Source organism: Neospora caninum, chromosome VIII (assembly GCF_000208865.1).
Source record: "Neospora caninum Liverpool complete genome, chromosome VIII".
Classification (NCBI taxonomy): Eukaryota; Apicomplexa; class Conoidasida; order Eucoccidiorida; family Sarcocystidae; genus Neospora; species Neospora caninum.
The window spans coordinates 6,391,362-6,417,034 of NC_018395.1; the positions used below are offsets into that span (position 1 = coordinate 6,391,362).

The 25,673-nt window shown below is 59.6% G+C and overlaps 2 protein-coding genes and 1 pseudogene across 2 annotated transcripts, besides 1 other annotated feature; all 3 read left to right on the forward strand.

Annotated features, from left to right (window-relative positions):
- Positions 1-340: 340 nt before the first annotated feature.
- NCLIV_038020 (conserved hypothetical protein) lies at positions 341-10,028 on the forward strand (the record flags this gene model as incomplete). Its single annotated transcript, XM_003884002.1, has 4 exons — positions 341-1,550; positions 2,005-3,010; positions 7,616-7,916; positions 8,466-10,028. The coding sequence occupies 4 exons, from the start codon at positions 341-343 to the stop codon at positions 10,026-10,028; spliced, it is 4,080 nt and encodes a 1,359-aa protein (XP_003884051.1).
- A 2,662-nt stretch (positions 10,029-12,690) lies between these two features.
- NCLIV_038021 lies at positions 12,691-17,466 on the forward strand (annotated as a pseudogene).
- Positions 12,691-17,466: a sequence feature.
- Positions 17,467-20,080: 2,614 nt separating this feature from the next.
- NCLIV_038025 (uncharacterized protein) lies at positions 20,081-25,448 on the forward strand (the record flags this gene model as incomplete). Its single annotated transcript, XM_003884003.1, has 3 exons — positions 20,081-20,357; positions 21,360-22,388; positions 22,795-25,448. 3 exons carry the CDS (start codon positions 20,081-20,083, stop codon positions 25,446-25,448), a joined length of 3,960 nt encoding a protein of 1,319 aa, XP_003884052.1.
- Positions 25,449-25,673: the final 225 nt, after the last annotated feature.

Genomic DNA, 25,673 nt, shown 5'->3' on the forward strand with positions numbered 1-25,673 from the left:
GCTGGCCTCGAACGAGTTACTGCCTCGGCCTCTTCGCTGCTCCTCCCCCGAGTCCACTCCTGTCCGGCTGGAGGCGCACTGCTGTTGTCTCCGCCCTACACTCTTCTGTAACTGACCCGCGGAGAAACTGGCGGCTGTCTTCCCCTGTGCTCGCTCGACCTGCCTCTGTTTCTGATTTTGGCGCTTTCCCCTGCGACGACGAAGCCGAGGGAAGGTCCCAGAGAACACTGGAGGGCCGATATACAGGCAGGACAGGACTCTCGAAACGTCCTCCAAATATAAGGCTCGTTCCGCAACTCGTTCTCGCCCCAGTTGCCTCTTTGCGTTTTTCTGCTTAACGATGGCGACTGCCGAACCTGGAACTCCCCCTCGGTCGGTCGACGCTTCTCGGGAGGCGCAATCCGAAGTTGGCCCGAGCGACTCCCAGGAGGGTGCCTGGACTCCCCAGTCTCTCCACTCGTCTCTTCCTAACTCGTCTTTGTGCCTGCGTCTCGCCGTTGCTTCCGCTTCCCGAGAAGGGAAACGAGATGAGGCCGTGCCGTCTTCGTCCCTTCCCACAACCGACTTTTTGCACTCCTCGCCGCAGGTCTCTTTCCGCGGTCAGCCTCGGCCCATTGGGACTCCGCGTACTGTCAGCTTCCAACTTCCCTCGCCGCAGTCGTCTCAATCCTCCGGCCGTCCTCGACTCCCCTCTTCGCGAGGTTCTCAGTTCCTTCCCCAGTCGACTTCGCCCTCTTCTCTGGCGCCCGCGTCGGCGCCCTCACGCTCCGCTTCGCCACGCTATGCTCCCCTCCATTCGCCCAGTGCCCCATGTGTCTCAGGCCGACACACTTGGGCGGTTGAGCCCGGCCGTCCCTTCGGGTACTCGCTTTCTGCGCCGCTTCCACGCCGGTCTTTCGCCCCCCCGGCCGACGGAAATGGATCGGAGACAGACGCAGCCGCCCACGGCCTCGCGCGCAAGGCCTCGGACGGCGAGTCCGATTGCACCGACCAGTTGAACGAAGGCTCGACGGAGTCAGCCTCCTGCTGCAGCGCGCTTTGCAAGGGGTACAACGCGCCAACGAAATGGGAAGTCCACGCCTTCTTCTCCTGCTCGCTCCTCGCCTTAGCCTGTGTGCTCTTTTGCGTGGGGCATATCGCTGCTGGCCTCGCTCTCTGCGCCGTCGCCGCCGTCGCTCTCTTCCTCGTTAGAGCCGAGCGTCACGCCCTCTCGCTCCATCTCCTCCTCGTCCTCACCGTCTGCGCATTTGCTCTCGCGACTGCCTGGGCGGTTCGCGAAGGACGCGAAATCGAGCGCACCGAGCTGCTGCGGAAACAGGAAACACTCTTCACTAAACACCTAGCTGCCCTCGAACAGCGGGCCGAGACCCTCAGGACGTTGGGCGGGGGGACAGATGCGGAAGTCGCCCGAGAAAAAGAAGAAATCGAAGAACGAAAACGAACTGCTCTGTCCTTGCTCAGGCGGGCTGCACGCCACACACGGAAATACCTGACGGCTGCGAATGGAGAAACAAAGACCACGGAGAGAAGACGGCAAGACCAGTTCCTAGGTAAGAAGCCAAGAGACGGTGGGGACGCCTTTGATGCGGGGCTGGAGTCACGGTCCTGAGTTCGGAAGCAGTTGTAAAAGACTCTTCTCCCAGAAAGGAACCGTCAAGATGTTACCTGGCTTCGCCCTGTGGTGTACCGTCCGTCGCTCCCGGTTTTGTCTTCTGTCTCGCTTCTGCCAAGCTGCTCCTTCAGTCCGTTTTCTATCTTCGTTCCGCCTTGCGGTTGCTCCTGTGTCACCTGCCGCTCCACAATGAAAACCTCAAAGGGTCCGACCGTACACACCGTTCCCCTGCCGACCCCTCTCGTGTGCTCCAGTCTCTCGACCGGTGTCTTCTCTCTCTCTGCCTCTCCTACCCCGGCGAGTCCTTTTCCCATCCCGTCCTTCGGCTGCTCGGTCTCACTTTGCGTCTCCCGTCGCGCCCTTGCTCTCTGTGCCGCCCTCTTTCCCTCCAGCAAGCTTCGTCGCTGCCGTCTCGCTCCTTTTCGCCTTGTTCCTGTTGAACTTCGCGGTGGCGGGGTACCTCGGCTACTTACCCTTTTACTTCTTCGTGTACCAAAACGTCACGGTAGCCTTCTTTTCCTTCCGCGGCCTGTACGCCGGACTCCTGTGCGGGGCCACGCCAGCCATCTGTTTCGTGCTCTTCTGCCTGAAAGCGTACGTCGCCGCCGGAGCGCTTCTTCCGCTGCTTATTCTCGCTCTGGGAATGGCCGTCGCTTCCCAAGTGACGCCTTGCAGGCGCGCCAGAGCCCGCAAGCGGCCCTCGAGCTCGCCCTCGGAGTCGACGCTCTCGTCGGCTGGGGCGCAGTCTCCGAGCCCTGAGGAGCCCGAGCAGGCGGAGAAGAGGCGTCGGCGAAGCGCACAGGTGCGGCTGACGTTCGAGACGCTGCTCGTGGTTGTCACCGTCCTCACGATGGCCGTTCAGGGTCTCCTCTTAACCGACTGCGTCAAAGAACGAGGCGAGAAGAACACCGAAGACGCTCCTGGCGGCGCGGAGGCTCAAGACTCAGAGGCCCCCCAGCCCGTCCAGGACGTCCTGTCCCTCTACAGATCCGAGGCGCTCTTCAGTCTTCTTCTCTGCCAAGAACTCATTCTGTTGCTCTCGCTCCTCGCTCTTCTCCCGCGGCTTGTGGTGATGATCATGTGGCATCGAAAGACTCGGAAGAGAGCGCACGCCGGAGAGGCTCTGGGAGCGCGCGGCAAGACGCACCCGAGCTCGCTGACGCTTGTTCTCCTGGGAGCGCCGTGCCCCGCGAAGTCAGCAGAGAGCGACGGCGCGCGCGAGAGTCGCGGAAGTCCGGCGGAGGCTGGGGCGACACTACCGTTGCCTTCTAACGTTTTCGACATGGAAGAAGGACGGAGAAAAGCCCCCGTGAACCAGGAGCTTGACGAGGTGGAGGTCGAGTTGATTGGCAGATATGAGGTCCGGCGGAACAGGAAAGACGACACCTTCGATTTCCGGTAAGCTCTTGAGGCGTGGACGCCAGAACGAAACATACGGCGTGAAAACCAAGAACGACCCTTCTGACACACACTGACACACGCGCCGTTCTTCTGTGAGCGGTTCTGCAACCCTGGCCACCTGCAAGCGTACCCGTTGTGTGGAGCCCTCGCACAGGGCTGTGAGTCTACCTGCATGCGCGTGTGCAAGGAGTGATAGGCGGCACTTCACAGCGTCGTGGACATGTAAAATGAAATACAGCACATGCTTCGCTATCCAAATCGAGACGCAGTAGAGGTGGAGAGAGAGGCGCCGATAGGGAGATGTATTGGTGTTTCTTGGTTCACATAAACGAGGGTTGTTCGTGGCGAGCGAAAGCATTCTCAACGCCAAGTGTAGAGAATGCGAGAAGCGCCTCAGTCTCGAGAGGCACACGGTCCTAGAGTGTGTGGAGATTCAGGCCTGTGCTTTGGCATGCGCTGAGGTAACCGAAAGGGAAAGAGTGTTGCCGGGCGTCCAGTTCTTAGATTGAGACCCAATGGCGCAACCACAGAAGCGTGGTTCAGTGCAGCGCAGGGACTGCTCTCTGGTACCCCTACGATTCCGTGATTGGGACTGTCGTGCCGGTGAGAACATTCACAAAGGTTGGCAGTCTTCGAATCCATTCCGCGGCTACGCGGAAGAACACCGCACAGGGCCCAAAGTTCTTTTCCTTTCCCCGGGAGAAGGGAGAACCCAAAGCAGAAAACACCCAAGTGGTGAAGATTCTGAGGATTCTGTACAGAGTGTTGCCGGGAACGCCTACAGCATCGCAAAAAGTGCGGTCCCTGTGTGTGGAGCGCGGACTCTCGGAAATTGAGCGTTGTGTCCTGTTTTTCTCGTCTCTCTGAATCGTCCGTGCTTCCTTTGTGAAACGAGGCAGGCGTGCCAAAGACGTGGGTTCCCTGGCCAAGTTCAGTGTTTAGCACGCATCGAAAATCAGATCTGTCTTCGCGTCGATGGCCATTCCTTACCGGCCTGTCGGCAGGTGTGCTGTTCTGCGTTTTTGTTTGGCGTGCTTGGAAAATGTTCACGTTTTCTCTGAAGCGCTGAGGGCAACAGACGCCGGTAACCCTCTTTCTGTTCTCTCGCCGCCATTCTTTGCGGAGTGTCAACTATTGCCCCAGTGGTGGTTTTATATCTTAGTGGTCTGTGTCGCTATTTCCCTTCCTTTCCCCTCTCCTGTTGATGCCTCGCTCGTTCCTTAGACTTGTTCCACGGGGCTCTGGCTCCTGCAGCAGTGTGTGTGTGTGTGTGCTTGCAATCTGCATCGCTCATGCGGGGACACTAGAAGAGAAAAGGATCCCTCAATCGGCGCGTGTTTTACCGTTTTGTGTGCTAATGTGCTGGTCCTCTGGCGAGGAGGTCGCGTCATTGCTCTCCCGCCAAAATTGACCGACCGCATGTTCCGCTCCCCTCCTGTCAAGGAAGAATGGGAACAGCCTCAGTTACTGAGGCAAGTCGTGAGTCTCTCTGCCCCACAGGGAAGACGGCGGGGCCCCCCCTTTTTGTGCTATGTGCCCCATCCCTTTCATTCTTTCTGCTGAAAGGCAGAAACCATCGGTGCGTTTTCCGTGTCATTAGGTATCCCTTTCCAGCGCATGCCTTCTCAAATGTACACGCCAGGTGGAGAGATTCCCTCCCAGAAATGCTTAGGGCGATCGGGAGTGTGTCTGAGTCTGTCGGTTGGTTTCCAAGGGTTGGACCTTGTCTGTTGCGGAGAAGAAAAGGTGACCTTCCGTTGATGGGCCGCCCTCGTTTTGTTGCTGGATCCAGACCCCCACTTGGCGTCCGGTTCTACAGAAGTTGCGGCGCTCGTTCTCACGTTTCGATACGCTTTTGACGATTTTTCGTGGGACTGGTCCCGCCGCGGCGTTTCACCGTTTCGTTGTGCTCCTCCGGCCGCGCGAGCGGAGCCGGCGCCCTTGACTCTCTCGTCGCGATTTCCGCCGGAATTGTTTCTGGGAAAGAAATCTGCGTAACGGACAGGGCAGTCGCCGAAAAGGCGGTTGTGTCGGTCAGTGTCGTTTCCAAAGGTTGGGAGTTCTGTCGACTTTTTTCCCTTCTTTGTCTCTCTTCACTTCCCCCGTTCCCCTCGCTCGTGCCGGACGAGCTCACCGCTAGGTTCCACTCGAAATCGCGCGTGTGGCGACGGGCCCCGATTTAGGCGAACCGTTTCGGGAAATCGCCGCCATCTTTCTCGTAACGAGTCACTTTTCTACTCTTTTCAACAATCGGTTTTCTCTTTCCGTCAACGGTGGATATTCCCCCCCCCTCCCCGCTTTCTTGCACTTTTCACCCCGGAGGGAAGCGCAGGAAGGTGACCTTGGGCGGGCGGCGAAGCCAGCAGTCCGTGCCGTGTCCCGTCTCGCGGTTCTGCGCTGTTTTCACGAGTCCATTTTACCCCTGAAAAAGGGACTATGTGGCTCGCTTTTTCTCTTCAGAGAACCTAGAGAAAGGCTGAACTAGGCCGAAAGGTGTCCCTCCTTTTTTGTGGAGGCCTGTTTCCCGGTTCGTGATCCTTCACATGCTCCAGGCGAATGCTCGCTGGCGTCGAGCGTCGCTCAACTGCGAATTCCCGTGCACTCGAACGGGAAACACAAATTCTTTGAAAATCGGAAAGGGGATCCCGAGGCACAAATCGCAGCCGCGTTCGAGGGAAAAAGGAAGCTTGGTCATTCGGAGGGACTAAATTTTCTCGTTTTCGAGCGGTCCCCACCAACACGCCTATGGCTGGCCCGGAGCACGCCCTGTGTCTAGGCGACCACCGGAGCTCTCTCGTGGCGTCGCGAAAGCCCCCCACCCCTTCGTCTTGTGTTTCTCCTTCGTTTTCCGACATTTATGTGTCATTCTTAAATCGATCGCCCTCGCCGAGCGCTTCACCTCGGTTCAAAAGGCGCCCCGGGAACCCGTCCCCGACTTTCGGGGCCTACCCTGTCGACGCCTCGGTGGCTGGGCTCCGGAGCCCCAGCGAGAGCCCGGCCGGCCGGGCGAGTGCGTCATTTTCCGGTTCGCGTAACGGCGAGGACTTAAAACCCTCGGCTGCCCATCGGTTTTCGTCGCTTTTCCCGTGCTCAAAGTCGGGAGCTCGTGCCTCTTCTTCTTCTTCTCGGAGTCGACCAGAAACAACAAATCTCTGTCGCTCGGGACGTTGCGCCTCAGCACCCCGCGGCGGAGGCGCTTCGGGACGGGGAGAAAAAGAGACAGACCCGCTCGGCGAGGGCTTGGCAAGGCGTGAAGGTCCGCTAGCCTCGTCACTTCGCTTTCGCATTTTCAGTTCGCAGTCTGCCGACGTGTGCTTCTCGGTCCGTCGCCGCATTCGTTTCCTTGTTCCGCTTCTCTGTCTTGGAGTCGGGGTCGCACTGTTCACCTGGGGGGACTCTCCTGTCTGCTCTACCGTTTCCCCGGACGCGTCGCTGCTTCTGTTTAGCTGCTGGAAACGTTCAGTTGACGGCTGGGTTTCGACGTTCTTCTCGAGCACGTTTCTCGCGAGCTTTGCCAGTTTGTGGGGAGAGACGTTCGTGGAAAACGGCGGGCCTTCTGGTCGGGATTTCGTTGCCCGGGTCGCCTCCTGGTTCTCAAGTGCGTCCTCGCGGTTGGCTACTGCCGTCCCTCTGGAGTGTCTGTACTCCTCGTGTCTCGTGACGCTGGTCCTAGGAGCCGCGACGGCGTCCGTTTCCCTTTCGGCAGCAACGCTCGCTTTCTTGCTGCCCATCTCATTCGCCTGCCTGTCGGCGCTCTGCCTCGCTTCGGCCGTCTTCCTCGTTCCCCTCGTCGCAGTGTCCCTTCGCATCCTTCTGCGCGTGACCATTTGCATTGTTGGCGTCTGCTTGAGTTGCATTCTGGTCCATTTGGCGATCGCCCTCTGCTGGGCTCTCCTCTGTCTCTTCCGGTGACGGTGGGAAGAGGCGAAAAGGAAACCGGAAGGAGCAGAACAAGACACAGAAGAAAAGACAAACATAGAACAGGGAAACGAAAGGTGAACTGTCCACGGCTCCATGTAAGGGAGAAGCGTGAAGGAAGGGAAAGGGGAGCGCGTGGAAGAGTATGAAGGAAGCAAATCTGGTGGTTCGTCGCAGAGCGGGGACCATCCGGAAAAGGCGTGATGGCTTCTCATCCCGTGACCAGTGTGTGCGTGCGTCGATTCCCGGTCTGGAGTGAACTGACATCTCCGGGAAAGTGCGAAGCGAACACACAGTGCGAAAACTCAGTCTGGAGCGACCAGACGTTTTTTTTCTACAACGTCAAAATATGAGACTTGGGGAGGAGGGGCTTCGGGGGGGAAAACCGGCACATTCTCGCTAAGAAGCGCAGCCTAGGCTCTGTCGTCCCTGTAACGAATGTGGCCGCGCCTGAGTTGTGCGATTCCAATTCTTCCTCGCGACCGGGTCCGCTGGTCTACACGGAGATGGTTCGCTGTGCATTCCGAAGGCGTCTCCCCCATTCTCTGTCGCGCATTGCTCCCTGCGATTCCGTTTTGAGCCCGAGGTTGCCTGTCGTCCTTCCAGATTTCTACCATTCCGTTTTCGCGTCCTCCTAGCTCTGATCTTCTTTCCTGTCTCCCTATCCTGTGTTGCGCTCACCAGCTACGTGTACAGCGTGAAGCTCGTCAGGCTCTGTGACCGGAGTCAAGTGTCTCGACACCGCCTGACTTCGGTCCGCGTTCCTCCGCCGAAGAGCTTTTTGACTGGAGACATCCAACTGGCATCTCCAAAGAGTCTGTCTCGTACCCGTACGACTCTCCCGTCTCGAGCCGAGGAAGTTCATGAGACGCAGGAAGAAAGACAAGAAAAACAGATCCAATCTCTTCTCCCTTCAGACACGGCCATTGGCGCGCACGGCTGGTCTGCTACCTCCAATGATCCGCGAAGAGGATCGACGCTCTTGGTGAGTTCTCGCGCCTGATCTTGTTGAGTGACCCGCGGTTGCCGCGAGATACGCCTCTCGCTACTTGTCTCGGAAAAGCTCTTTTTCGCCAAATCGCGTGTCCGCTGACGCGAAGACCATCTGCCTCCGGAAGAACCTCAGCGTCGCGTTCTAGCAAATCTGAGATCGACCGAGTTGCATGCAGCCACCGCACCGTGCACTGGAGGACTTGCGAATCCCCGCTGCCCAGCTCGGTTTTCATTTGTCGTTCGTTTCATCTCTCTCTCCAGGGGGATGTCGACAGCTGCGACCCTGCGGTGTGTGTGTCTCCATCCTGGATGTGTTTTCTTTCCCTGTCCGTGAAGACTCGGGCGAAAGTCCACTGCAGTTGCCAAGTCCCTGCAAGGTGTCTGTGTCCGTCGTCGTTTCCTCGTAAACCACCTAGACGCGTATCCCCCCATACGAGTGTAGATACATTAAAGCAGGGACTCCCGCGTGGATGTGTATCCAGACCTGTACCGGCAGCCAGGCCACAAGAGAGTGTGGACTGTGCGCTGGTGTCGCTTTCAGGCGAAGTCCTCTATGCAGAGTGAAGCCGTTTGCCTCACCTTGGACAAGCATCTGTCGTACTGGGACCAAGACAGTCACTACAGAGCGCGGCCTTCGGCCCCGCTTGGCGACTCTTTCGCCTGTTTGCCTTCGCTACGCGAGCAGCCATCCCTGCGAGAAGAGGCAGCTGTCGACCGTTCGGCGTTCGCAAGCGCCGGGCTGAAGATCCAGGCCGCATTGCCGGGGCCTGGCGAGAAGGACGAAGGCCAGAAGCGGGAGCGGAGCGGCGAGAGCACCGTCCGGGAGGACGGCGAGGGGACGCAGTCGCCGCACAAGCGCTTTCGGCCCGGCACGTCCGCTAGGAGGGAGACAGCGAGCGAAGGTGAATCCAGTGGAGACGAGAAAAGCGAAGCCGTAGCCGAGACAAACACCGAGGGCAGGTTGGAGCTCGTGTCGCAACTCACGTCTTCAGAGGAGCTGAATCTGACGCTGCTGGAAGGCGTTCAGTCGCCGTTCTCTTTCAACGGCCAGGGCGCGCTGTCGCCGCAGCCCGAGGGCGAAGACGTGATCCTTCGAGGCGCGAGCAAGGACGACGAGGACCTCACGGTGTCGGCCTTGTCCCACGACGAGGAGACGCCGGAGGCTGATGCACCTGCCGCGTGCCGGTCTCCAGAGAAGAGCGTGACAGAAGACTCGATCCCCGCGACCGTGCAGAGTCTCCCTCGGATCGAGGAAGAACTCGAAGCCGACGCGCTGGCGAGCGGGTCGGAAGCGGGACCACCAGAAGAACGAGAGGGACAGGAGACGGCGCCCGAGCCGCTGGCCAGCGTGGACGAGGAAACTACTGGGGAGGCCCCCAGACAGCCCGAGACGCAGTCGGACTACTCGTTCGGAGACGAGGAGTCTGAGGGCGTCATCGGTCGTGCGTCCGCTGGAAACGGAGCGCGAAGGAAGACCGAAAAAGCCTCGGAGCCGAGCGTGGATGCGATTCAGCGCCGGGACGGTGAGCGGGAACGAGGCCGACAACGCGTCAGAGAAGATCGAGGCGCAGAGAGCCACGCGGAGTTCGTTCGCAGACGCCACGCGTCTCTCGCTGCCATTGGACGCCGCGTGAAGGCCGACGCTGCCAAGCGTCGCCATCGATCTCTCTCGGCCCAGGCCCGCGGGGCTGACTCTGCAGACCGCGTCGCCTCGCCGTCGTCTCCCTCGAGAGGCGGGAGTCTCGCAACGCGGGTGATTGCCGAGGTCCTCGCGGAGGAGCGCGCCAAGGCGAGAGAGGCGCGAGACGCCCAGGCGGACGAGGGCGGACGGGCCTTTGCGGAGTCCAGGCAACCGAGGCGAGTCCAAACCCGTGACCTCGCCCGCCTCGGAACCAACCACACGGCCTACGAGGAGGCGTACCGCCGGATCGTCGAGGGGTGCATCGCCGTGAAGGAGACAGACTGGACCTTCCTGGCGCCTGGTGACAGCGGCGAAGGCGAGAAACTTCCGGCGTCGGACGGTCGAGGGAGCAGCGAGGAAAGTTCAGCGACTGCAGGCCGTTCCGCCTCGCCGTTTTCCCGCGGTCGAGCGACCCACGCTTGAGGCTGAGAACAGGAGAGGAAGGGTTTGAAGTGGCGCGGCAAGGGAAAAGCAAGGAAGATCCGCGTGTTTCCCCGTCTTCGCGGAGTTCTTTGGCGGGCGCGCGAGGCAAATCGCTCCGAAAGCGTCCACGGTCGCCCCTCGCGCCTCCCCGCTGCCTTTAAGCTCGGACCTTCAGGCGGCTTCGTCGCTGCGGAGCCTCCACGGAGCTCCGCGAGGGATCTTTTGAGGGCGCGCCAGTCGGGGTGTTATTGGAGTGTCTTGGGAGGTCGTGAGGGCGAAGCCGCCGACGGAGAAAAGCGCCAGAGGTAAGACACGATGCGGTCTGAACGCGGGGAGTGGAAGAAAGCTGAAGGCGACGGGAAGGCCAAAACGACACGCCATCGACAGGGCGAGGGACGCGCCACCGCGTGGGTCCCAGTGGGGGAGTCTGCGCGGGGCTGTGAAGAGAACGGACGTCTTCAGAGGGACGAGCACAGAGATGCGTTGCTTGCGTCGCCCGATCGGCGACCGAGGGAGGGAGGAACAGACGCCTCGCTGGGAGCCAGTGAAAATACGAGTCTGGTAGACTCAAGCTGCGAAGGAACCAGAAACGGGATGCGGAGAGAAGAGACGCGTGCGTTGTCACCTGCCTCTGCACTCCGAGCACAACCTGAAGTCCCTTGGAAGGGAAGCGGAACAAGACGAGACGAGGACAGAGACTCGCCGGTGGCCGTTGGCGGCTCCTCTGGAGCCGACGAGGACGGAGACAAGGCAGACGCGGACAGGCCCGACAAAACGTGTGGGGAGCCTCAGAAGCACCATGTGTTGCAAACCGAAACTGTGAATCTTAAATCAGGTGCGTCGCCTTCAACTGTCGGCACGGAGAGCTGAAGAGATGCATTGGGTCAATCGGACGGTCGACAACACGCACCGGAACGATCCCTTCACCTGACGCCCGACCTCGGCACCTGTCCCTCACTCTTCCTCTATTTTTGTTCACCGCTTCCTATGAGTCTCGCCATGTGTCCCTCGGGGTGTCTCCATCTGTCCCTCTAGGTGTCTCCATCTGTCCCTCTAGGTGTCTCCATCTGTCCCTCGGGGTGTCTCCGTCTGTCCCTATAAGTGTGTCCATGTGTCTCTCGGGGTGTCTCCGTCTGTCCCTTTGTGCCCATTGTCCACGTATTTTCGGTATTCTTCGTCAGCTTCGTGTATGAATGGAGAGAAAAACACTGACAGCGAAACCAGTATGTCTTTTTAAGGACACCTGTGCATGAATACGATGCTGAGAGGGAGGAGAAAGGATTTGACGTGCGCTGTCCTGCGCAGAGACTCTGAGCCGAAACGGTGCCGCCCGGCAGGAAAACTCGGCGCGAAACAACGGAGGGAACTGCGAAGTGCTCGAGGAAGGCTCGGGTCATGGGGAAGACGCGGGGGGGCCACAAAAAGAGAAGAGCGAGAATCCAGGAGAGGACCCGGCGAGAAACGCCGAGCTGGTATCCGAGTGTAGGGGAAGTGTCGCGAGCGCAGAAGGGAGAGAGGAGAGCCAAGGCGACGCTTTAGAGGAGAGGGAAGAGGGCAGAGGACCGGCCTACGAAGAAGGGCCGAACAGCACGGAGACGAAGCTATGGCGAGAAACAGAGCGAGAAGAGGCAAGAGATTGGCAGGAAGAGGGAAAGCGAGAGAACCGCGTTTTAGGTCGTGGCTCCCATAATGGAGAGAAGTCTGCGGAAGACACGAAGACAGAAGAAACCAACGATGCGAACGACCCGTCAGGTGACGAATGCATCGCAGGCGAAGACGCCACACGATAGAAACCGCGGGGGGGTGAAGGGGGGGGGGGGGGGAAGTCGACCTCGGGTTTGACGTATCGCTTAGCCTCGCAATCAAACACCCCTCAGTAACCGAGTCAGACGACGTTTGCTGCACTGAGTAGGACAGCGACGTGCCGAGCGACAAGCGGAGGAAGTGGAAATGCGTAGAGGCAACAGGAGAGAGACGCTCGACAGACACCGCAGAAAGAGAACTGGACGAGACTGATGTACACAGACATCGAGAGAGAGAGAGAAAAAAAGCAGAGGAGGATCGAGGTCGGTGTTGCACTGTGGAGGAGAGGACAAGGGGGAAGAGGAAGGAGAGCAACAGGAAATAGGTAGAGAAACCCGTGAGAAGGAACTGAGAGGCATGGCACCGATTCGAGAAGAGAGGCGAAAACGATGCTGAAACGGGTTTGTAAAGGCAAGGAGACGCATTGCCAAGGAGAGCCTTTGTTTCCTTTTTGCGGCAGCTTTTTTCAGAGCCTCCAGCGCGTGTTCCATGCGGTCGCCGAGAGCCGGATGAGTCCCCTCACACCACGGCGGGAGGTGCACAGCTGCCTTGCATGTTCCGACAAATCGTTCTGTTTTCGCGTCTGCTTGGCGTTTCAGAAAAGACAAATGCATCCCCCCCTCTCGCCTGCGTTACGCCGTCTTTGCCCGCTCCCCCGAATCACCAGCCCTCTTCTTCCAGGTGTCTTTTGCTGGGGGGTAGGCTCGGCGCGCAAGAGAGTGAAGGGGTGATAAGAACTTCGGAGGGCGAGAGGCCACGGGAGAGACAGAGAGAGCCTGAGAGTGAGGAAGTGCGGAGAGAAGACAGAGGGAGTTTTCCTCCACATGCAGAAGGTGCCCGGGAGGCCAGGCTGAGAGGAATGGACGGCGAGAAACGGAACGGAAGAGAGCAGGAACGGGGGTCGGGAGACGGGGAGGAAAAACTAGGACATGAGACGGCCTTTGCCCAGAAACATGGCGGGGAAGAAACCCAGCCAGAGGAAGATAGACAGAGCGAGGCTAACTGGAAACGCCGGGGAGAGACGGACGGCAACGGAACGTCTTCAAATGAAACAAAAGGCAGCCGAGAGAGAAAAGCGCCAAAAAGAGAGAGAGGCACGACGATGGAAGAGGGGGGGATGGAACGAAAGCGTGACGATGGCTGGGAGGCAGCCGGCACGAAAGAAGAGACGCCGAAGGAGGTGATCGAGCGCTGGGGCAATGCGGCCCGGATCCATGAGCGAGAATGCCAAAAAGAAGAGCAGAGAGAGAGGCGAGACAGTGAAAAAACGAAGCGGACTTTAGGAGCATCGGCAGAGAAAGGGGAAAATGCGGAACGTGAGAAAGACGACGGTGTTATCGGGAGGGCGGGAAGCGACGAGTTTTTCCCCGGTGTGGGGAACGCTTTGTCCTTTGCAAGTTGCGCTTCGATTCAGAGAAAAAATGAGAGCGAGCAGAACAGAGAAACAGCGAAGGCAGACCCGACGACGAAGACAGTGAAGCAAGGCCCTCGAGAAGAGAGCGAGGACCAGATAACGGATGACGCGACCGAGCCTGGGGGAGGGACAGACACCGCAGCGCAAGGCGATTATGGCGACACGAGAGGCAAACGCAGAGAAGGACGGGGCGAGGCTCAGAGACAGGAGGCAGTCGAGACGTGTGAGGAGGAAGGAGAACGCGATGCGAAAGGAATGAGAGAAGCAAACCGACACCGCGACGGAACGAGTGCCGAACAAGATGTTGAGGAAAGGGACGAGGGCACTGGAAAGAATGAGAGAGCCGAAGTGCAGTGCGAAAGCACGGAGCAAGAACGGCCGAAAAGTGCCCAGGAAAAAGCAGACGAAGAAAACGCTGAGGGAATAGGAGAAACAGAGAGAGAGCCTGAAGCACCTGGAAGCGGAGGGGGAGCACAGTGGCAAAGCGAACGCGACGCCCGGACAATCATCAGTGCCCTGGACCAAGAGAAAACGGAAGAAACCCAGCGTCGACGAAACAACTCACGAACGAATATCTCCTCTGCGGATGAGACCGCAACACCTAACGTCCTGTCGTCTTTTCCGGTGACGTTGATCTCTTCTTCCCGGCACACTATCACTCAGTCGTGCCCGCCCTTTCGTAGACAAACGTCTGCCTCTACAAAAACAGAAGAATCAAACGCGTCTCCACCTGCGTTTCCAGCTTCTGCTTCTTCGCTGTTTGCTTCCTCTTCCGATTCTTCTCTCTCACGTTCTGTTCCGTCCTCGCTTCGGCCGGCTTCGTGTCCCCCATCTTCCACGCCTTCTCTCAATTCGGTCTCCTGTTCTTTGATTCCTTGTTCTCCTATCTCCTCTCTTCCTACTTCATCCGATTCCTCGTTGCCTCCCAACACTCTTGCCCTTCCTGGAGCCTCACCAGCCCTGGAAGTCCCCCAAGAGCGACCACGGCCAGCGCTGAGCTGTTCGCTGGAGGCTACCCGCGAACAAAGCCCGTTCGTCATTCGGTCCTCGCCGCGTTCACACGCACCTTTCTCGCCATGTCCCTCCGCATCTGGACCTGTGTCTCGTTCCGACTCCCCTCGCCCTTCTCGGTCGCTTCCGCCGTCTCCCATTTCCCCTTCAGCCGCCTCTTTTCCGCCTTCCCCAGATTCGCCTCTGCGGGAACAGCGGGGGCCCAGTGAGGGGTCGGCGATCCCAGAAAAGGCCTCCTGTGCGGAGACAGGAGATGCGCGCGGCGACGCCGGCGAGAAGCCAAATGCCGGAGAGAAGGAAGTGACCGACCAAGGCGCGCGCGCCACAGACTCAACGAATAAGGAAAACGAGAAGGCCCAGAGCCAGGGAAAAGAGACCGACCACGGCGCGCGCACGGTGGCACGGCAGGAACTCCTCAGCCCGGAGAGCGAGGCGATAGAGCAGAGTTCGTCGGATCTGAGTCCATCGCAGAAAAGGGAAGGCCAAGCGCGAGAGGATGCAATAGACGCCACATCTGCAGAGGGGAAGGAAAGGAAAGCAAGATCGGAGGGGAGTGCATTGACGCGAAATGAGGGGAGCGCGCGCATCTCCGACAACAGCGACAATCGCGAGACAGCCAGGGAAGAAGACGGCGAGAGGGAAGAACAGGAAACAGCGGCTTTTTGTGAGGAGGTGAGAGAGAGGGAACCGGCAGAAAGGCAGCGCAAACGCGAGGACGCCTCGCACAGCTCAGGTGCCGATCCTGTCGGCGTGCTGCGGGGTCAAGGGGCCACAGTGGCGAGGCAGACGAAGGACGGGGTTGCAAGCGCCGGAGAAGGGAGGCACGCCGGAGCCGAAGAGACTGGCGCCAAGGGAAAAGAAACGGCGAGCGAAGTCGCGGAGGGCCTTGGCCCTTTTGAGGAACCTTCAGAAGCCGCGGAGCGAGAGGCAGCGGGGGAAGCGGCTGTAGACACTGGAGACCCCGGCAAAGAGCGGAAAGATGGAGAGGCGGAAGAACAAGCGGAAGGCGGAGACCCTGAGCTTCCCGAAGCTGAAAGGGTGCGTGTGCCGTCCAGCTGCGGGGATGACGAAAACCAAGAGCCGAGTCTCGGAGAGAAGTTTTGGGAAGCACAGGAAAGCCCCAGCCGACAGAGGGAGGTTCTCTACGATGAGCGTAGAGGGAGTGCGTCCGCCGTTGAGCAGTATAAGAGTGTGGATCCTGAGATGACCACTCCGGAATTACAGAGAAGCGAGGAGGAAAAACACGGTCCCTCCTGTCTGCTTTCGACGGAACAGGCGCCATCGCTTGTCCTTCCACGCCGGGAAAACTTGTCTCTTCTTTCATGTCAGTCGTCTCTCGATCTCGCCATCTCTTTGGAAGGAATCTCTGCATTGACCGCCGGAGCTCAAAACACAGTGCTGGCCTCTGAGTCGCGTTCGCCCCTCCCTTCGTTGCCCTATTACGGGCTTGCGTCGTCGCCAGTTCCTTCCATCGCTGAGCCTCGACCTGCCTCGTGGTCTCGCTTTGCCTGCTCGCCGGCCAGAGCCCTGGAAACGCTCCCGCTTCCAGCTGCGAGTTTCGCACCTTCAGAGAGCCGTTCCGCTGCCTCGTCTGTCGCGCCTGAAGCGGCGGAAGCGCCGCCTGCCAAGGGCGAAAAGCACGGGGACCAGAAGGAGGAAATAGACGACGCATCGTCAGAAGAGCGACGGCCAGACGAGCGCGCAAGAGATGAAGAAGACAGATTCGGGGACGCTTCAAGAAAGCAACGGGATGATCTCCCGCTCTCACTCAGTGAAGCACCACGCGTCGAACGGGCTCCGGGCCTTCCTGTGGAGCCCAAATCCGTGGGGCGAAGCGGTCCGCTTTCTGCGTCATGTGTCCGGCCTTCTGTTCTCACTTTCTCGGAGAGTCTCGCTGCTTCCGCTGGGCCTCCACGTCCTTCTTTCACCTTTGTCTCCACCTTTTCACCCTCTTCACCGGTGACTCTCTCTGACATGTTGGCGTCTCCTGCGTCTCCGCCTCCAGGCAGCTGTCTGTTCCTCCGCGACTCGAGGAGACCCAGAGATTCCCCTGCGACCTGCGGTCGCCCGGAGCTCCCGGCGCCGCAGTGGGCTGAAGACGCGCAGCTGCAAGAAGAGGACCGCGGCGAGGACGGCAGAGAACAAGAAGCGAACAGCGAGGAGCGAGGTGAAACAAGGCGAAACTCTTCTGGAGCAAGCGGCGAGGAGCGAAGCGGAAAGGAAGGAGACAGGAGAGACTTCGAGCCGGCACATGAGGGAGACAATGACCGGTCGAAAGGAGGGACAGAGTCGCGAGATCAAGAGGCGTGCGCCGAGGTGGAGCTTGCGATCGAAGAGCTGAAACAAGTTGAAAAACTGGATGAGGAAGTCGACGCCAAAAGCGACGACGAAACGAGCAGGCCGGTCGACGATACAGTCGAACAGCCAGGCGGGGAAGGCAAGAGTTGTTTTTCTTCCCCGCGCGGCAGGCGCCTCTTCACCAAGAGCGGCAGAATGAAATCTTCGAAATACTTTCTTGGCCCGTCTTCGGGCAGCCGCAGCCGTCGGCTCGGGCCCCGGATGCGCCGGCCGTCTTTCGCACGTGTGCCAAAGGCGCTGCCGAGCGAAAGGCGAAGCGGCTCGGCGCGGACCAGGCGCGAGGGTCTGCGCGAGTGGGAAGCAACTCGCGGTTGCAGGGAAAAGGCGGAAGCATGCGAACCTGGAGAAGGTGAGACGGCGTACGAAAATCCCGAGAGCGCCTGCGCATCGAAAAGCGAAGAAGAAAGAAACCGAGAGGATGCAGAGGCAGCCGCAGAGAACGCGACTGGCAAGAAGTACGAAATCGAGGTGGGAGACCACGAGGAAGGAAAGGCTCGTCCAGTCGCAAGGCGACAACCCGGTGATGAAACGGTCGAGACGAAAGGTGAGGACGTCGACGAGACAGACTGTGGGAGGACGACACCGCCGAGGCGGCGAGGAAACGATCAAACGGCGCCTCGGGCGACAGCCGGACGAAGCCCAAGAGACGCAGGAAGAAAAAGGGAACTGCACGGTCGAATGCTCATCGACGTCTGCGAGGGATGGACGGGCTGGAGAGAGGAGCGCAGAGCCGCGCACCAGGCGGAGGTCGCCAGAGCAGCCCGCTAGGACAGAACGCAAAAAATGGCTTCGGACTTTCTTCCTGTGTATGTGCAGACTCAGGACGGCTATCCGAACGCCCGGTCGAGCTGAGGAGCTCCGCTGCTCCGTCAAGGGTCCATGGCGGCGAAGGAAGGCGCGAAGCGCGCGAGAGAACAGAGAAAAGCGAAAAACCGATCGCAGGAGACGCGGAGGATGCCCAGACTGCAGGGTGTCCCTCTGCCGCTTCGAGGGCTGTGGACCCGGTTCGAGGCGAAGGCCTCGGGCCAAGAACGAAGAAGGTTCTCTGGTGCGAAAGCGGAGACAAAAAGCCAGGGCGAGAGAGGGGCGGGCACCGGCCTGGAGAGGGGAGAAGCGGAGGGGCGAGAGAGACCAGGGAAGGAGACAGCCTACCTTGTGCCTCCTTGAGAGTGTTACCGGAGAGCAGAGACGGTACCGAGGAAGAACGGGGCTGGAGGGAAGACCGCGAACGCAGACAGGAGCTGCTGCCTCCAGAGGAGTCGACTCGTTCAGCGTGGCGCCCGGAGGAGAGCCGCGCCCGAGCTCGGCGACGCACAGGAGCGCCCTGGGACTCTCCGACACCTCCACGGGGCGCAGCGGACGCGGCCGGAGATCAAAGAGCGAGGCGGGAGGCGAAGACGAGCTCGAGGCAGAAGAGCGGCGCGAACGCAGAAAAGCGAGGGACGGAGACTGGCAGTGGGGCCGAGAGACGCCCAGACACGAAACGCGCCGTAAGCGACAACTCAGAAAAAACGCTCTCCGCTGATTGTCGGGGCGCCGGTGTGTTAGAGCGCAGCCGGGCATCTCCACACGTGCGTTTTCCGTTTGTAACCGCGGAACTCTCTGGGGTTTTCGAGTATTTTTTCACGGGCACCGGAGGCATGGGAACACGAGCAGCACAGTAACACCCCCGGTTCCGTCTTGTTCAAGCGGACCTGGAAAATCCAAAGACCACGACAGAAAGCATATGGATGTCCAAGGAGACGAAGGAGAACACTTCCCAAGGCCGCACGCACGTATCTTAGAGCAGGGTCGGACAAGGCCCATCTCGTCTGAGAAGCCAAGGAGGGTTTTCCAAACGTCGCCATCTAGTTCTTGATTTCCCCTTCTCTCCGCACTCGTCTCCATCCCACAGGCGTCCCTGTCGAGCGACGCCGACACAACAACCTCTTGATGAAGCAGAATTGGACTGTATCTGGTGCAGCATAGCTCCAACAGTCAGATCGCTTTTCTGTATACCGGCCCTTTGTCGTGGAGGAAAGCGCGTGACAAACGTCGACTCACACTTTGTGTTTGAAGCCACAGGAACCACGTACCACCCCACGGCTTGTCGGCTGGACCACTGTTATCTGGGATTTCTCAATCTGCCACACCTTTTTGCGGAGCATCGCGCCGATACGAAACCTCGAAAAGAGACGCTCCCAGCTTGCGCGTCTCGACTCACGCCGGACTATTCAGACCGCGATGTGTCTAGAATCCTTCTGACAAAGTCGTGTGTTGCTCTTCGCCCACAATCACGAAAGTATATGCATACATAGATATACATATATGCGTGTACGTGCTTCCATATCGGGTACGCGCTTGTATAAGGAGATACACGTGGAGAACGAGGTAGAGGAAGAACGTAGAGATAAACGAAGGTGGAAAGAAGCTGTAGGAGTTTTACGGGATCTTCCGTCGCGATTTCTGCTTGCAGAGCGCCAGCACCTCCGCGGGACTCACCCCCGCTTTTTTGCTCTTTCCCCTTTCTTTTTTCTCCTTTGTCCCCACGTTCGCGCGGCCGCAACAGAGCGAGACAGGCCTCTCACCGTCGGGGAAAGGGGAGCGCGACGAGAAGTGGAAAGAGCCGAGAGTTCCCGGAGACAGCGAAGCTCTGCAGGCCTTCCTCGACTCGCTGCACGAGCTGCCGAAGCCTGTGCGAAGCAGACGCCGACCGGGGGAAGGTCACGAAGAAATCTTCTCTCTGGAAGGGGAAGCGCACTCGGAGGACGGCTCCAAGGGACGCGGGAGTGAGCGAGGAGACAGAAACACATTCAAGGGTCGGGCGGCGACGTCCGTTTGTCGCCTTCCCCACAAGAAAAAACAGGAAGACAAAGGACCAGGCAAACTCGCTGAAGCACCCATTATCGCCTTGCCTCCCATCTTTTCTCCTTCCTCGTTGACCTCGTTTTCCCCGCCTCGCTCTCTCTCTCCGCACTCCTCCGCGTATCGCCCCTCCGCCGCAGCCTCGTCCTCGTTCGCCCCTCTAGCCACTTGTTCGTCGCCTCTCGGCGCTCCCTTGGCCCCCCAACGGGCCCTTTCCTCGTTCTCGCCACACCTTGCCTCTCCTGTCTCTCCTCGAGCATCTGCTGCGCCTAATTCGTCTTGTGCGTCTAATTCTTTGGCGTCGGGTTCGTCTTCTCTGGCTGGTCTGCTGGAGCTTTGGATTGAAGAAGGGGAGAAGCTGAGACGCGAAGAAGCAAGTCGCAGCCTGCCGCAGATTGACGAGTCGCCCACGACAGCCCAAACGCAAAAGGACTTTCTCGACGCATGCAGTCGAGGGGTGTCTCAGCAGCAACCCAAGTCTGTCGCCCTAGCGGCGCCTTTGCGAGCCGAGCACTCGCGACGAAACACGAGTTGCCCGCAACCTCTCTCGTCGTCCCCCCACGTCTGGTCACCGCCGCGTTATTCTCTCCACGCTCTACTCCCAGTTCCGCTGTCTCCTGAAATGAACTCTCCTTCTCGGCAGGTGGGACCTCTTGCTCCGACCTCGTTCCCGTGCTCGCCGCACCCTGGCGAGATTCTCGCTTCTGCCTACCGACCTTTTCACGGAATCCCTCCTGCAGCCTCTTGTTTCTCTGCATCGAGCGATCCTTTCCAAGGTGGAGACCTTCGTCGCTTTCTCCCCTCCGCTGCATGCTCTCCCACTTCTTCTCCACAAATCGACGCGCCGACTTTCACCTCCGCCGCCTTCCCGCTGCCTTGCTCCGCCCCCGGGGGCCAAGGTGAGCATCCAAAACGTTGTGCACCGCCCTGTGTGTTTCTCCCTTTCCAAACACACCCAAGCGTCGGTTAAACGACAGTGGAATCTCGTTTGCTCGAGAAGAAGTTACTCGCGAAGGCCGCCTTTGAATCTTCGTTTCCCGGACAGAGCTGTAAAGCGTCGCTGTACCGTGAGTGTGGCGTCTTTCCATCTCTTCGTGGATCTGTCTCCACACCGGGCTCCATCTGTTCAGACTGGGTTTTGCGGCAGGCCCCTCAGAGTGGCCGGACGGAGCGCGTGTCCTGCTCAATCGTAAATTGGTATTTTCTTTCTGGTGGGCAACTCTGTGGAGCCGCGAAGGTCGAAACACCTGTCGCGTGGCAGCGCACGCTACTAGGAGCGGGGCAGGAGAGACACTTCCTCGCCTGTGGACCAAAGTAACGGGGGGTTGGGCCAGGGCCCTTTGCGCGCGTCAAGAGGCCGAGAGCATGAGGTCCTTCCGCGGGTGTTTTGTGCTGCGCAGGGGGCGGGCGCCCCACGACGGGCACGCGAGAAAGGCAGGTTCCCCGCACTGTGCCGGTGAGTCAGAGATATGCGCGAAGCAAGGCCCAGACCAGAAAGAAGCGAGAGAAAACCTGGCAGAAAAAGGACGGTATCGGCGAGATGAACCCCGGGGGCAAGCCGCACCCACACACGCGCGCGGAGACAGATGCTGCAGCCCCCAGAGCGAGTTTTCTTTCTTCACGATCAGCAAAAACACGATAGACGCATATTCACAGACAGACCACCAAAGAAGGAGATGGGAGGAGAGACAGTTCCGATCCGAAGAAGGCAAGTCTTGGAGGAAAACCCGGCTACTCTTGAGAGAGAGTGTCTGTCCCTCGTCTCTCAGTGCCTGCGGCCTGTATGCAACCGCAACTTTTGCAGTGTTTGTTCTTGTTTCAGATGATATCTGTCCAGTGGAGACCGCCACACGCGCCGGGCAATGACGCGTATCTCTGCGCTTCTCCATGCCACTGTCAAGAGCTCCACCCTGCTCTTCCATTGCCGTCATTTCTTCCTCCCACCGGCGCACCGGAGGTCGTCTACGTCGCCCACTCCTCCCTTTCGCCCGCTTTGCCTGTCTGCGCTGTCCCTTCGGTTTCGCTTCCTCCGGCTGAGTCTCCCTTGCTCCCTCCTCGTGCTCTGCAGCCGACGGAGGAGACGTCGGGGAGCGTGGACAGTGATCTGTGCACTCTGGGAGAAGGCCCGACTCTGCAGGTGTCTCCTCCGTTTTTCGAGCCCAACCGCCCGCCGTCCCCGCCGCGCCTGGGCTCCTTCTTCGTGCCCCACGTCGCTCTGGAAGAGACGAGGAGACGTGAGCAGACCTGTCGCTGTGTCTCCAGCCCTGTCGCGGAGGCGCCTGCCTTAACCGCCGGTGAAACGGAGGAAATGCTGCTCTCTGTCGCCTCTTGGTGCGGCTCGGCGGGTGGCCCAGAGGTCTCTACCATTCGCCACGCCCGCCATTCCGCCCCACACGGCAACAGAGAACCGGCCCAAGCAAACGCGCAAGTTCAGCGTGAGGGCAGAAGACGGCGGGGCCCTCTCTTCTGTACCCTGCGTGGGGAAGAGGAAGAGCGGGGCGGAGAGAGCGGGGCTTTCACTCGCCTTGGAACCAAACTGAAGAGAAACGAAGATGACAAAGCCCGATGGAAGGCTCCTGGAGGCGCGTTTCCTCAGCTTCCCTCCCCTCCGGGGGAGACAGTCTGCTTGCCGCGCTCTGTCGTTGGAGAGGCGATAGCGCAGCGAGAAGGCGAGAGAAGAGAAGAAACCTGCGAGGAGCCCAGCTGGTGGGGAACGGCGGTCGACCTTTTCACGTCTCGTGCAAACCTCAGGAAAGCCCCGGTCCCGGGGCAAAACATCCCCGTCGGCGGCTCGGGGAAGCCGTCTTCTGAGAAGCAGCCCAGCGACCCTCCAGCAGCAGCGAACTCGAGAAGAGGGCCAAACCCTTGCGGAGACGTCGCAGGCGGGTGCGGTGAAGGCTCTCTGAGCGTTTCGCGCCATACACGTGGAGGTAGGAGAAAAGGCGAAGGGCAAAGCGAGAACCGTTGCGGCTTCAGACAGAGCGCGAACGACATTGGGGATGTGTGTCGCTTTTCAAACAGGACGCGCCGAAGGACGTGTCAACAAGTGTGTCAAGCTTCGATGGACAGCCGCGCACAGCCGACCCTGCAGAAAGCAAAAGGCAGCCTCTGCACCGCTTTTTGTCGCTCCGCCTCGATATGCGCGTCAGTGGCCTTGTTCTTTCCGTCTCGTTCGCTGTCTCCTTCTCCGGATCGCTTGATGGTTCCCTAGTGCTGGATCTGTCTCTCTTCCTTCTCTTCCTTCTCTTCCTTCTCTTCCTTCTGTTCTGTCTCGCTCTGCGTCGCCCTCCAACCTCGGTGACTGTCTCTTCTTTGTGGTTCCGTGTCTCTGTCCAGGAAGACCCGGGGCACAGCTCCTTCCTCGAGCAGGCCACGAACGAGCCAAGAGAAAGAAAGAGACGAAACGCGCCTCCGCCGTCCAGACGGACGAGATTGGAGACGAGCAGCCCTCGGACGTGGGCTCGATCTTCGGGTCTCTGGTCAATTCGTCTCGCGCGTCCTCGTCTGCCGTCCCCGCCGGAGTCCGGGGCGCGCCTGCAGCCCAAAAGGGGGCGGACGCGAAGCGGCTCTCGAGAGCGAAGCGCGACAAAGCGGAGAACGGGGCATCTGAAAGACACCCGGGAGAAGACACTGACGTACATCCGCACGGGCACGGCGGCAGTTTGCGGGGAGGCGCGAGCGCGGGCCGACACGCACGAGCAGAAACGGAGCAACGTTCGCTGTGTGCCCGTCCGTCTGCTTCTCGCTCCTCCCCGGACCCGTCTCCAGCAGCCTCGCCGGCGCCGAGTGGTGTCTCGAAGCTTCGCGACGTCTCGCTCCCAGCTTCTGTTCTGGAATGCAGCCCGCAGCCCAGTGCGTCCCTGAGTGCATCAAGAGGCGTAGGGGGAGAGCGTGCGCTGTCCCCCGTCTTGAAGGAGGACGACAGAAAAGGCACCCATCCTCCTTCGCCGTTGACCTCGTCTCTGTCGTTTCCGCTTTCGTCGCTTTCGTGTGCGCTCTCTTCTCCGCCGTCGTCCTTCTTTTCATCTTCCGTCTCTTCTTCCGCCACCGGGCCGCCTCGCGTGTCCGTGGGCGTCCACGCCGTCAGCCACAGAGAGGTGCTTCTGAGGCGGCGAACGGAGAAGAAGAAGGTCCAGCTGCCTAGACAGTGGTTTCTGGCGCTTTCTCCTCAGCAGTCCTGGCACGCCGAGGCGCAGCGACACCAGGAAGAGAGACGAAGGGACGCGGACGAACGGAGTCCGACCTTCCCTCCTGCTTCGCCTTCATTTGGTCGCTTTCCGTCAGCTTCGAGTCTCTCGAGTTCTGTTTCTGCCTTCCCTTCCTTGGGCAGTCTGGGTGAGAAGAGAGGAGAGAAGAAGGACGCGAGTCTGCGCGAGAAAGCCAGGTCAAGGGGAGAGAACATCGCTGTGTTCGGCCCCACTCCCCAGGAGATCATCAAGCAGCAACAGAAGGAACTCAAGGAGAAGCAAGCGAGACAGAAAAACGACGCAAGACCACAAAAAGCGCAACCCGCCGCAACGGAAAGTGTCTCCTCTTCGGCGGGAGACGAGCCGAGAAACCCCGCTGTCTATCGGCCAGACGGCTCGCAGGCTTCTTCGGCGGTCTCTGTCTCTGCGTCTCGGCATTCCCAACTCGGGTGTCTCTCTTCACATTCGACGCTGGCCCTCGAGAAGGAAGAAGCGTACCTCTTCTCTCTTCCCGTACTCGAAGAAGTCACTGCCTCATCGACGCGCGTCCAGAGACGACCCGCTCGCGAAGACGGGCGTGGGAGCTTGGCGAATCACGAGGCAGACGGCCAGGCACTCGGCCGGTCTTGGTGCCGCCGTGGGGGTGCGGCGGAGGCTCTGCATGCAGCGAGTGCGAGCGAAGAAGAGCTGAAGAAGTGGTTGGGTGTCCTTCGCGCCCAAGGGGAGGAGCAGCGTCTCCGTTTGGATAGACTTGAGAGGCAGAAGTCGCTCTTGGAGAGGTACGAAAAAGAGCGAAAGGAGAGGCAAGAACTTCTCGTGTGTCTCCAGGAAGAGAGAAGGAGGGGACACGAAAGCGCACTGGCTGGGGACCGCCAGGCGCGCGAGCGAACAGAAAACGAGAGTCGGTCTAGAGAACCTACGCGGGGTAGGGCAATGAGAGCAAGGCGGCAGAGCCGCACTCGACGCCTCAGCGAAAGCGCAAAAGAGATCGTCACGCGGCTCGCCACGGAGACCGAGGAGAGGGTGCGGAGCCTTTCGAGAAGAGCGGCGCGTCGAGTCCGGAACCTCAGACGAGACAAAGACTCCGAGGGGCGTTCGGGTTCTGCACTGCGATGTCCTGGTCGATCGCCGAACGAAACAGGTGACAGTCGGGGACAGATCTCTTTCCACGAGCCGAATCTGCCGGACGTACACCCCACGAGCGACTCGAGCTTGCCCACGCGGCTACCGCCCCACGGCATTCTTCTTTCTTCTCCGCGAAGAGGGAGCGAGTTTGAAAGACGGCGAAGACGCTCGACAGCAGAGCGAGGCCATCCATATGCCTTCAGAGAGCAGGAGAGGGTTACTTTTTTTGAAACGGCTGGGAAGCCACGCCAGGGGCAGCGAGGCGACGCCGAGTCGATCCAGCACCCACAGGGCGCGGACCAAGCGAATGCGGCTCACGGGGAGGAGCTCGCCGACACCACAAGCCTGGAGGTGTACGTACACCGCTCGGAGGCTACCGACAGCCAGTATGGAGAAGCTGAACGGGAGCGAGTAGAAGGGAACGCAGATGGAGGAAGGAGATGTATCGGGAGACCCATGAGTGCAGAAAGAGAGGCGGAACAGAGCGAGGACGCCCACATTGTGAGTAAGCAAAAGCGAAAGCGTGAAATTCTTCGCCAGGCAGCCACGGTGGCTGGCCTCACTGTGGCAACGGCTACCGTGACAGTGGCCTCAGCCGGAGCGTCGGCTGTCCAATCAGTGAGGGAAAAATTGCGAAAACGGCGAGAAAGGACAGAGAAGGAAGAGGTCTTCCCTTGAATCTCCATCGACTAACGAGAGAAGCGGCTATTCTTCGCGGAAATAGAAACAATAGAAACAATACGCCAGGGGAAAATGTACACGTCTGCGTCTGGCGTCGTGCCTGAGACCAGACGTCCACATCAGTTTTCTGTGCATGTGTAGTGTAGCTGCGGTGTGTGTGCCCAGATATCGAGCAGTGCCAATTTGGTTTTTCGTTCTTCTATCTCGGGAAAGAAGGCAGCT